This window comes from Pipistrellus kuhlii, unplaced genomic scaffold (assembly GCF_014108245.1).
Source record: "Pipistrellus kuhlii isolate mPipKuh1 unplaced genomic scaffold, mPipKuh1.p scaffold_m20_p_9, whole genome shotgun sequence".
NCBI classification, from domain to species: Eukaryota; Metazoa; Chordata; class Mammalia; order Chiroptera; family Vespertilionidae; genus Pipistrellus; species Pipistrellus kuhlii.
In genome coordinates this window covers 45,008,894-45,020,962 of record NW_023425595.1, presented here as the reverse complement: position 1 = coordinate 45,020,962, position 12,069 = coordinate 45,008,894, and the positions used below count along the sequence as shown (strand labels likewise).

Sequence of the window (12,069 nt, the reverse complement as noted above, 5' to 3'; positions counted from 1 at the left end):
AAGACATTTTAGATGAGTGAAGAAGAGGGGGGTTACCTTCCAGTGTGTTTCTAAAGCTTAAGTTGGCAGTTTTATCCATGGGCCCCGATTCATACTGGGTCAGACTCAGGCAAAATTCCACATCAGCTGAGGACGGGAGCCTCGAGGTTCTGCCTTTGTCGTGGTTTCCAGGGTTGCGCAGTAATGGTCCCTCAGCAGTCCCGTTGCACAAGGCCTGGCGGCTGTTATACTCCTCCAGTCGGCTGCATATGATCTGCACAAAACACCTGGTGTTAAAGGAGGTGTCACCACCTCTAAGCCAAAGAAGGAAGTAGGGATCTTGAAGTTCCTGGTTGCCATATTTTGATTCCTAATCATCAGGAGGTTAATAGTTCAAAGTAAATTGTTGAAGAAAGCAGCTTTCAGAGGGTTGCTGAGTAAACTGTGAAAGTTAAAATCTAGAAAAGAATTGTAATATTTCATCTACTTAAGAGAACATATTAAATTCCCTATCAAATGGGGATAATATTAACTATTTGATATAACTGTTATAAGATATTTATTTGATGAGAAAATTAACATGAGAAATATTTGTTAATTAACTGTCATGTGACGTCACTGGTTTTATGCCCACCAAATCAGGTTTGGCCTAGAGTTGAGGGGTGTACCCTCTTCTTTTGTTCTATTTCTGATCTTCTCTGGCTATAACAACATGCCTGTTATCTGATATGAACTCCCTAATTTCTATCTCTAGTCCAAAATCCACTCCTCTGAACTCTAAACCCATATTTCCATCCCTAACTTTATTTTTCAATGTTATCTCACATGTATCTCAAATGAACATTGAAAACCCCAAATCCGTTCCTCTCCTGACATTGCCTATTCCACCAACCATCCTGCAGCTCAAACCAGAAGCCCATGAATATTCATGTTTAAGCCAAAAACTGGTGATTTGCTGTTAGATTTTTATTCCCTTTTGTCTTTCACGTTGAAACCATCAACCAATATTGTCAATTCTCTCTCCAGAGAATATCTTGAATTTAAGAACCAATGTCCATTTGTTTATAAATCATATGACCCTACTGCTAAATTCTGATGGGTTATTCTCCTCTGGGCCTAGCATCTGCCTCTCCATTCCATGCACTTAATCATGCCTATTCATTGTCATGTATCTGATATTCTACCAAATCTTCAAGGCCAAGGCAACATTTTTTGGGGAAAAATAAACCCTATAGATTCAGACTTAAAAATAATTCAAAAGAGTCTGACTCTATATATGAAGACACTGTAGGAATCCTCCACTAAATTATTTTGTTTTTAGTTTCCTTTATATATAGGTAGAACAGTAAGTTATGATGAAAATATTTGACTAAATAAGACCAAAGTAGCACTTTCAATAAGTACAAAATAAAAATTCTAAGGTTTAAGAACATCACATTATAATTTAAAGGGCAGATTTATTTTTAGTGGTATATAAATTAATTCTTCATCTTAAATTCATTGACGAATAAGATACAGTGAAAGCAAGTCATTAGGTAACAAGATGCAAATCCTAAACCAAAGCATAAGTGCAGGAGAACCCACTCTGCTATGCTTGACTATTCACAACAGACACAGTCTTCCATAGGAGCCCTGTACCCACTGAGTATCTAATCTTCTTTGTCAAACATAAACTTTATTCACTGTAGTCTTCCTTGATAAAAATTCAGTATTACCCCCCCTTAAAAAATAATCTTCATAAGGATAATTTTCTTTTTTAACGATGATCCTTATTGATCCTCAGAATCTAAAATAGAGGCCTAATAAATATTTTATGAATAAACAAATCAAGAGATAAACCATTATATCTTCAGCTACAAGCATGTGCTGAGCACATTCTGTTCCTAGTCCTGATATTGGTACCAACGTCTGCCCTAGAAGATATTTACAGAAATAGATCATTTTTAATAAATATATATTGAGGCCAACTGTGTTACAGACCACGAGGAAGACATCACTGTGTATTTTTTTTAAATTCACACCTTGTTGGTTTATATGATTTTATATCTACTTTAATGATGAGAAAGCTGATTCTAATTATAGAAGAGTATGAAAGGCTGCAAGATCTAAAACCCTCTGTATGGTTAATAGTCTTATAACAACAAATGAGTAAACTATTTTTATTTAAAATTTTATGGAAGCATAATAGTATATATGCTCATAAAGGCACAGATTCTGAATGCACAATTAGATGAATTTTTACAAACTTAAATTTACCCACATAATCAGGATCCAGATCAAGAAACAAATAAAACAAAAATGCTGTGACCTCAGAAGTCTCCCTCATGTCTTTCTTGAATTATTACCACCCTTCCCAAAAATATAATCAGCATCCTGGTATCTAATAGCATGTCTTAATATTGGTAGGTATTTTTGGACACACAAAAATTTTATAGATAACAGGAAGGCCCAAGAATAATATTTATTAGTGAAAGACTTCCTGTTTAGCTGTGTTATGCACTTCAGTTAAAAATAATTAAAACAATCATATCAGTTTCCTGCTCTAGTGAGTTTGCAATCTATAGGAATGTAAAAGCAAATTAAATCACCATCAAATAGACCTGAGTGAGCTGTGTGCCCCAGGAATGGCTGCTACTGTGTTAAATGAGAAACACTTAAAAAGCTTTTAATTTTCAGTCAGTAAGCTATCAGTTATGAGTTAAAGTATTGTGTGGTGGAAAATAATCGGTTTCTAAAATTGAAGTGGATGTGGGCTTCAATTCTTGCTCAATTACTTACTAGCATTGTTTCAATGAGCATGTGATCAGTCTTTCTCAACCATAATGTAAAATAATAAATGAAATCTAATATATATAATATATAAATACTAGAGGCCCGGTGCATGAAAAGTCATGAACTGGAGGAGGGTGTCCCTCAGCCCGGCCTGCCCCCTCTCACAGTCTGGGAGCCCTTAGGGGGGGCAGGCAACCCAGGGATCAAGAGAAGACGACACCCCCACCACACCTCTGTTGCTGCCACTGCCGGCAGCACAACCCTTAGCCAGTCCTGGTTACCTGAGCCTTTGGCAGTCCTGGGAAGCTGGGCAGCTGCCATCGAAGCTTGTCTATACCTTGGGCTGGCCCTGTGTGACTGGGAGACTGAGGGATCTGAGGGACTCTGGAGGCAGGCACGCAGAGTGACGAGGCCTGGTCTTGCCGCGTGCCTGCTGCCCCAGCGGGGCTGAGGGGACTGGGTGCCACCATCCTGTGTGTGTGGGTGCTGCTATCTTTAAGGGCAGGGCGGTCAATTAGCATATTCCCTCCTTATTGGCTGTGAGCACTGCCATCTTTGCAACTGTGTGAGGGTCAATGAGCATATTCCCTCTTTACTGTACTAGATAGGGTGTGATTAATATATTGATAGCATAATAAATAATGATATGAAATAATATAATTTGGCCCAACAGATATCAGTTTCTCGATTTCTTCATACTTAAGCACATTCCTCAATCCTTTTATCCATGCATAATGAGAGCTTGAATAAGGAGGGAACTTTCCTAAGGTCATAGGATGTTTAGAACCAGAGCTAGAAAATGAATACACATTCCTCTTAATTCTAACACTATATTGACTGCATTTATTACTGCCTGTACATGACTTGGATATTTGAATAAAATTAATGTAACTTTTGTATTAAATGTGATAAATCAAAATTCCTTTAGTGTCGATTAACTAGACATTGTGGCATGTACATAGAGGAGATCATTTTCATTCCTATTTGAATAATAAAACATCTCAGGATATTTTCAAAAGATCCTACTGCCTAAAAGACTCCTATAGCAGACTTGGCTAAATTAGAGAGGTTTAAGGAACCATTTTTACTGAAATGCCAACTGTTTAGTGACTAAGTGTGAAATGACTGGATATATTAGTAACAAAGGAAATCTACCTTGGTTCCAGAAATAATTTAAAAACTTAATCCGAAATAATTATCTTTATATTTGATACAGAGGGCAGGCAGGGAGGGAAAAGAGTTAGCACTAATGTTAGGATCACATAGATCACAGTTAGAAAGACCGGGTTCCCTATATGGACTCTTTATTTGCTACATGACCTTGGGCAAAACACTTAAACTCTCTGAGTATCAACTTTTTTTCATTTGTAAATGGGGATTGTAACAACTTTTTATGAAAGACCAACTAATTTAACACGTGTAGAGCACTTAGTATATAGTGCTAGGTATATAGTATTTAATAGTAACAGCTCTTATAATTATTGAATATAAGATCAATTGGGAAGCCACCAAATTGTTTTTAACTCTGGCTCTATAATACTGGCTTAATATGCATTATTATAGTAACTAAAATTGATATATAAAGATATATTGTAATAGTAATTTCTACACATGGAACTCAAAGAATATGTCATATACTAAACTAGTCATTTTGCACTGATTTCACCAAATATCATAATAATGCTTTATGATATATTATTTTAATTTTAAAGGAAAAAAGGTCTCAAAATAAATAACTTGTCCAGGATCTTATAACTAAGTAAGTTAAAATAGTCTACTGAAACTCATGTTTATATGATCAGAAGATTATATACCCTTTCCACTATCTTATTCTGTTTTCAATTGCATTCACTATTTCCATTAACACAGAAAACAAGCATATATGATAATTGTACCCAAGGTGTTTTGTTGTTGTTAAAAAATTCAAAGAGTCTAAATAACTTGTTTAATATCATCTGGTAATGACAGCGTACTTTGGACAAAAATTGTTCTTTTTCTTTATTTTAAATATATTTTCATTGACTTCAGAGAGGAAAGGAGAAGGAGAAAAAGAGATAGAAATATCAATGATGAGAGAGAATTACTGATTGGTTGCCTTCTGCACACCCCCTACTGGGGACTAACAATGCAACCCATTGACCGAAATTGAACTCGAGACCCTTCAGTCGGTAGGCCAAAGCCCTATCCACTGAGCAAAATCAGCCAGGGTTCTTTTTTTTTCTATTTTAACATAGGTGATTTATAATATATGATGGGGGGGGGGGGGAAATAAGTGTTTCAAGTCAAATGAAAAGGGGAAATAGAACAAACAGATATATTAATGGAGGTGGACCTAGACAGTGCTCTCTTAAATTTAAAGAAATAGCAAGTAACTATCATTTATTAAAAGCTTTCAGGAGCAAAGATTCTTCTTATGGCATTAGAGGTTTTAACTGGAAAAAAGAAGTAAGACATATGACATTCCACAGAATCTTTTTCATAAAGAAAAAAAGAGCTGTTATTTCACTGAGCTGTTGCCATGGTTACATAAAACTCATGACTGTCTGCTAAAAATGTGACTTTTTTTTTTCTTCCCTCTGTTTGCTTCCATGTGATGTACTTTTCACCTGATGAGTGAATTTCCTGGCCACATTTCACTCATGTCTATCATTGAGAAAATGTTTTTTTCCTCTTTATTTTAATTAATCAAGACAGTTACCCCTGATCTACCTTTTCTCTTTATGGCTAGCTTTTCCGCTGCTTGCATAACACTGAGTCTAATTGTGTTGAGCATAGGTATTTGTACTTTAATACTATTAAGGACTCCTCCATCTCTGGAAATAATAGACTATTTTAATTGATCTCAAACATGCTTTTATTTGAAAATATTTGGGCACTAAACAAACAGATAAATGAACAGACATACAAAACATATGTAAATTCTGAATAAAAGCTTTTGAAGGAAACTAACATTAAGTACCTGATTTTTAATATAATATTTTCTTTCATAGAAATGCCGTACCATCAAATATTATTATTAATCACTTTAAATAACACTCAGTTATGTTATAACTCACTTAGTCTTCTTTATTGTGTGATCTCTCTCTTTAGTTTTCTCATGCACACACACAAACACACACATATAGATACCCAAAGAGAAAGAACTATACAAAATATCTTCTTCCATATTTTGAGTAAATTGCTGCTTATAATGGCCTGTTGTATCCTTAGCCATGAGTATCTAATGCTATAAAAATTTTTAAAAAAGTGTAAGTAAGATTCTAACAAAATCCAGTCATGCAGAGTTTCATTTTTCATGTTTGTTAGCATTGGAGTTAACATTTCTGTGAGTTTTAATTTTGTTCCATTCAAATACATTTATAAAGCCCATTCCATGTATAGAGAGTATTGTCCCAGGCTTTGTGGATATAAAAATAGATGGGAAATTGCCTCTACCTTATAGCAGCTGACAATCTGGTAGACAAATATAGGTTTAAAAATAATGGCATGCTGTGCTATAGATCTGGACTAAATAAGCAATGGACGAAATGTACAGAATGTAATGATGCTAGCACAAAGGGGTTAGAGTTAATTCTACTTGAATAACGACGTAGAATATTTTTATTATAGTATAAATAAAAAGACAACATTAGAATATCTGCCCCAATTGTCTGTACAATTGATCTTTAAGGAAGTCAGAGTGACTGCAACTCAAATTCTACATCCATTAATTAGTGGCTTATTTGGAATATAATTTGAGTCTAAGGGGGAACAACATGGTTGACTTGAAATTGCACTGGAGTCAGAGGCACTGGGTTTTAGTCCTTATCTGTGTGACCTTGGGCAAATCATCCTGCCCTTTGGGGCCTACCTTGGACACTATACTAGGTACTATTAAAGGGTCTCTTTGTCTCAGTGTTCACAAATGTTGTGAATCTCTAAAACCTCTATCTTCCCTCTTTGCTTTCAGTAAGAAATACTGAAAGCAGGGGGTGGGAGAGGGGAAATGGAGGCTCTGTATTAAAGGAACTATCAACCTAGTTAATTCGGAAGGTATTAATTTGTATGAAGGCTTTCTGATTTTATCTCACACAAAGTAGTCCAGTTCTTGATTTGTGTATTCAATTCAGGCAAAAGCATTGGCCCCGGTGGTGTATTTATTACAAAACCTGAGTTTGGGAAGTAGAAGAGATACCAGAACAATCCCATGTTAATTAAACCGGTGATTCTCAGTGCTGGCTGCACATTAGAACCACTTGAAAAGGCTTTAAAATGCAGGGGCCTAAACTTCGCAGTGGACCAACTGAATATGATTTACTGTTAGAAATTAGATGGGTGGAGCCCGTGCAATTATTTTTTAGTTTTGTTTTGGTTTGTGAAGTTCCCTAAATGATTTTGATGCTGAGAACTACTGAATTAATCAATATAGGTAACTGGTCTTGCCCCCCCAGTTTAGCTCAGTGGCTGAGCATCAGCTCATGAGCCTGGAGGTTACGGTTCCATTCCCAGTTAGGGCACATGCTGAAGCTTTGGACTCATCCCCAGTAGGGTTGTGCAGGAGGCGGCGGATTGATAACCTATCTCTTTCTCTCACTGATGTTTCTTTCTCTCAATCTCTCTTCCTTTCTCTAAAATCAATTAAAATATTTTTAAAAACTCATCTTAATTTTAAAAGGACTATAACAGGAGAGGTTGTGGGAATCAATGGAAACAAATAACTAGAATTGGTTTTCATTGTCACTTCACACAGTGAACACCACTCAATGTAGGTTAACGCAAATGTTCATTCACTTCACCTTCCTTATTTAAACTACCATTTGCTTGGTTTTCTTCAATGTCTACCCTACACGCTATTTCATTTTTAACACGTTACTACAATTATAGCAATGTAAACATAGACCTACATTGAACCTAATGTTATAGCCATCTAGTTCAACACTTACTTATTAGACCCAATGATTTTTTAAAAATATATATTTTATTGATTTTTTTACAGAGAGGAAGGGAGAGAGACAGAGAGCTAGAAACGTCGATGAGAGAGAAACATCGACCAGCTGCCTCCTGCACCCCCCCCCCCACCGGGGATGTGCCCTCAACCAATGTACATGCCCTTGACCGGAATCGAACCTGGGACCTCTCAGTTCGCAGACCGACGCTCTACCACTGAGCCAAACTGGTTTCAGCAGACCCAATGATTTTTATGTAAAAATAAAATTGGCTGAAATCATAAAAGCAAAAAAAGGAACAGTTTTCCACTCAATAATTAATAAATTACTTGAAAATAATTACAAATAATAATTCTGGGTATTACTAAGTAGCATGTATTTCATGTAATTAAATATCAGTTAATATCCATCTCTTAGATATTATAACTTTTTTTTTTTTTTTTTTTTGTAATTTAGATAATACTCCAGACTTTCTGGGTCAAGTGAAGCTGTATAGTTAAGGAGAGCATTCTAACTCACTGAAAACTTCACATCCCACCTTGGCAATATTTTAAGTAGAAAGAGTGGTTGTGAGAGCTAGGTAAGAGTTTTGCACTTTATAGATTAAGGCAGGAGGTCTGAATGCTTATTGAAACAGATTTCTTTTTCCAAGCACCTCTTTTTTCCAGACTTTTCTACACAAATACACTCATTAATCTTGGTAAATTGCTGACATTAATGACCACAGGTATTATACAGGGACCATTTTTCAATGAGCTTCAATAGGCTCCATTTGGAAAGTGTACAAACTTAGTTTGTGTTGTGGGGGTCGGGGAGGGGGGTGTGGGGACAGGTGGGAAGCCACCCACATTTGGAAACTGCAGAGTGCAAAGTGCAAATATTGAATTCTTTGCATCTTGTTTAAATATTGGACTTAGTTCCATAAAGCATTGCTAGATAAAACAGCCATAATAGAAATGTTTGGAATACAAGCAGAAAAAGCATTCCTTCTCCCTTGTGGTTTAAAATGATAAATAATTAGAAGCATATTTATTTGGTTACCTTTTGTCCCTGATTCGGAGTGAAAAATTCAGAAGAGGAGAAATAGATATTAAATTTCAAAATAGCAATCCCTTATCTTGTGCCTCTCAGTGTGCACACTTCAGGGAGGGGGGAGCTGATTTCTTCTGCAGCCAATTGAAAATAGTCAGGCAGAATGGGCCTGATCCTTCAGCTAAAGACACCATAGCAGTGATGTCCTTGAAAGTAGTATAGAGTAGCCTTGACGTCAAGCTACCTGAGCATAATTCTTGTCTCTGCTACTAACTAGCTCTATGATCTTGCACAAGTTACCTAATATCTTTATACCTTAGGTTTTTAATCTTTAAAATGGGAAAAATTAGTGAAACTATTAAATCATTTAATGTACAAAAACACAACAGGGTTTCACCATGCTAAATGCTCAATAAATATTAGCTATTGTTGTGTGAGGTTTCTGTTTGTTTGTTTGTTTATGAATTCTCACCCAATGATATTTTTTTCCATTGAAGAAGGCAGAGGAAGAGAGTGCCCATAAATGTGAGAGAGACAAATCCATTGGTTGCCTCCCGCACTCACCCCCGACCTGGGCTAGACGTTGAACCTGCAACCCAGGAAAGTGCCCTTAACTGGGAATCAAACCCAAGACCCTATGGTGTGCAGGCTGACACTCTAACCACTGAGTAACACCAGCCAAAACAGCTGTTTTTATTACCTACTTGAGCCTTAGGGTTCTTATATGTTTTTTAAAAAGAAGATTTAATCTAAAGAATATTCCCCCAATTTCCCTGACTATTAATCCTCAGACATTTAGCAAATGATGATGCTTCCCCAGGACCCTCCACTAAACATTCTAATCAAAGGGTCTGGGATAAGGCCAGGGACTTGTACTTTTAGTATGTGCTCTATGTGAATTTTGTTGTGAAGAAAATTTCAGAAACACTAATGTAGATAATTTATTTAATCATCTAAATAGTCATTCATCCATTCTTTCAACAAATATTTAATAAGCCTTTACCATTTGCCAGGTACCATCCTAGCTGCTGGGGGATGAATCAAATACTCTTTTTATTAGATCTTAGGAGCCTGGTAGAAGATATCAGACCAATAAGCTCACAGATATCTATGTAACTACAATTGTGAAGTGTGCGCTACAGGAAAAATACAAGGTATGTTGAGGGTTCTTAATAGGAAACCTTTTCTGCTCTTGGCAGAAGAGATGAGGAAGGAGGCTTATACAGCTCTGCCTGAAGAAGTGATTACTAAATTTCCTTTATGCTCTGATACTGTATGTCCAGCACACCTTACCTGCCAAGAGGAGAAGAAGGACGCTGGGCTGAGAAGGTTAGGGTTTTCTGGGTTGCGCCCTCCCATGAGTTCATCTGTGCAAATGTCACAGTTTTCAGCATCTCTCCAATCCCAGAATGGAATGGTGAAGTTCTCATCCCCTGTCAGCTCCTGGATGTCCTTTTCCCACATCAACAAAAAGAGTCTGTGCCAAGGAAGGAAACCCGGTGCTTCATGAGCAAAATCAACATCTCTCCAGATTTCAGACCCCCCAAGCAGTGTGTCCATGGACACATAATAGTGCATCCAGACGAAGAGGTCATAAATGCTGATGTCCTTAAACATGGGTGTTGACCCATTATTCATTTGGCCATAGGTGCCTATGGGAATGACATAGTCTGGGTCGGTAGTATGCTTTGCTAAATTGATGTAAGCAATAAATTTGTTCTTCTCTGGAACACTCAAATCAAAGATGTTCCTTCTCACCAAGAGTCGTCTCTCTGTGCATTCTGGTCCCCAAAAGCCATACTTGCACTTTCCACAGTTGAATCCCATGAAGTTGCCAAAGCACTGGCAGGTCCTGTTATAGAAGACAGAGGGCCAAGACTCCCTGTCATCCACCCCCGTGAAGGGGAATTGAGGCCCATGTGGTGCATTGGACAGAACAACATCCTGACAGGATCCCCTGCCGGAAAGCTGGCCACAGGGACTCCCATCACCTCTCCATGGTGGGCAGCATTCCTTCTCTATCAGCTTCTCGGAGGACACACAGGCTCGAGGGAATTGGCCTTCGGAGGTCTGGAAACTCCACAGCAGGCAGTACAACACAGCAGGTAGCATTCTTCCTCTAATCCTCACAAGGCCCGTTTGCACTGTGCAATTGAGTAACACAGTTTTCTTTCAGCTAACCCTCCGGTGACTATCACATGTTTTGGCTAAATCCTATATAATGCCACTCCCACCTCCAGCAACAAACACTCTCAGTCTTTATCTTAAGCTTTCATCTTCTGAAAACCACATGACTAACTTTTCTTTGGAGTTGGCATGCATCCTGCAAGTGGGATAGCCCTATGTTAAAGTGAGAAGCACTGTTCACCATTAATGGATTCTTATGGTTAGAATGCTAAATAAAATAATATTATTAATAATAGTAATGCCTAATCTATGTAAACTCAGTTCACCGACCATGAAGTGAATGATGTTTTGATTTTGAAAACAAGAAGTAGTGTCAGTAACAGAGCTTCTCCTATTAAGAAAATGCAGGATATGTTAGATACAATGGTTGTAAGGTAGATGCTCTTCAGAGACCATAAATAGAATAAGCCACAGCATTTGCAGGTCAGCTTTGAAAAAAAAAATAATTTTCAGAGCCTAAAGATTATTTCTTGTATATGATTATATTGCAGCTTCTTTATTTTCTATGAAGTATCAGAAGACAACATTTTTCTACTACTCCTCCCTGATCGTGGTGCAGTTGGCTGCTTGCTAGCTCCCTAAGCACTCATTTTCTGTTAATTCCTAAGGATAAGTCACTTTGATAAGCAGATGATCTGTCTTATTTTTAGGACTTTTACTACTTAAAATTCCAAAAGAAACTTTTTGTTTTTATTGCTGTAGCCATTGCAAAGTTTTCAATTTAGTGAGTGAATGAAAAAGAATTATTATATAGGGTGTCCCCCCAAAAAATGAATATACATTTTAACAGCTGATAGCTCAATTTAAAAAAATGAAATGTATGTTAATAAACACACATTATAATTATTCAATGTGTGTGTATACATTTTTGGGAAACCCTGTATTTCTACAAATATTTACTGATCATTTAAATTCTTTAGGAATTCTTTCTCTGTCTGGTTGTATAGTGAGCTGAATAAGTTAAAATACATGAATAAAAATATAATTTTACCTCTTACACTAGTTTTCAAATGAGTAGTATAGATCATAAATACCTGCGACTTTATATATATGTATAAAGAATATATATATATATATATATACATACATATATATATATATATATATATATATATAGAGAGAGAGAGAGAGAGAGAGAGAGAGAGAGAGAGAGAGAGAGAGAGGGAGAGGGAGG

At 36.7% G+C, this 12,069-nt stretch overlaps 1 protein-coding gene across 1 annotated transcript in view; it reads right to left on the bottom strand.

Annotated features, from left to right (window-relative positions):
- Positions 1–11,315, bottom strand: part of TYR (tyrosinase) — a 67,190-nt gene extending 55,875 nt beyond the window's left edge. Inside the window, exons 1-2 of the mRNA XM_036427666.1 lie at positions 10,002–11,315; positions 37–253 (exon numbers count right to left, since the gene is read on the bottom strand). Coding sequence (XP_036283559.1) covers positions 37–253; positions 10,002–10,820 — 1,036 coding nt within the window. The 5' untranslated portion in view covers positions 10,821–11,315. The remainder of the gene's footprint in view (positions 1–36; positions 254–10,001) is intronic.
- Between the last annotated feature and the right edge of the window lie 754 nt (positions 11,316–12,069).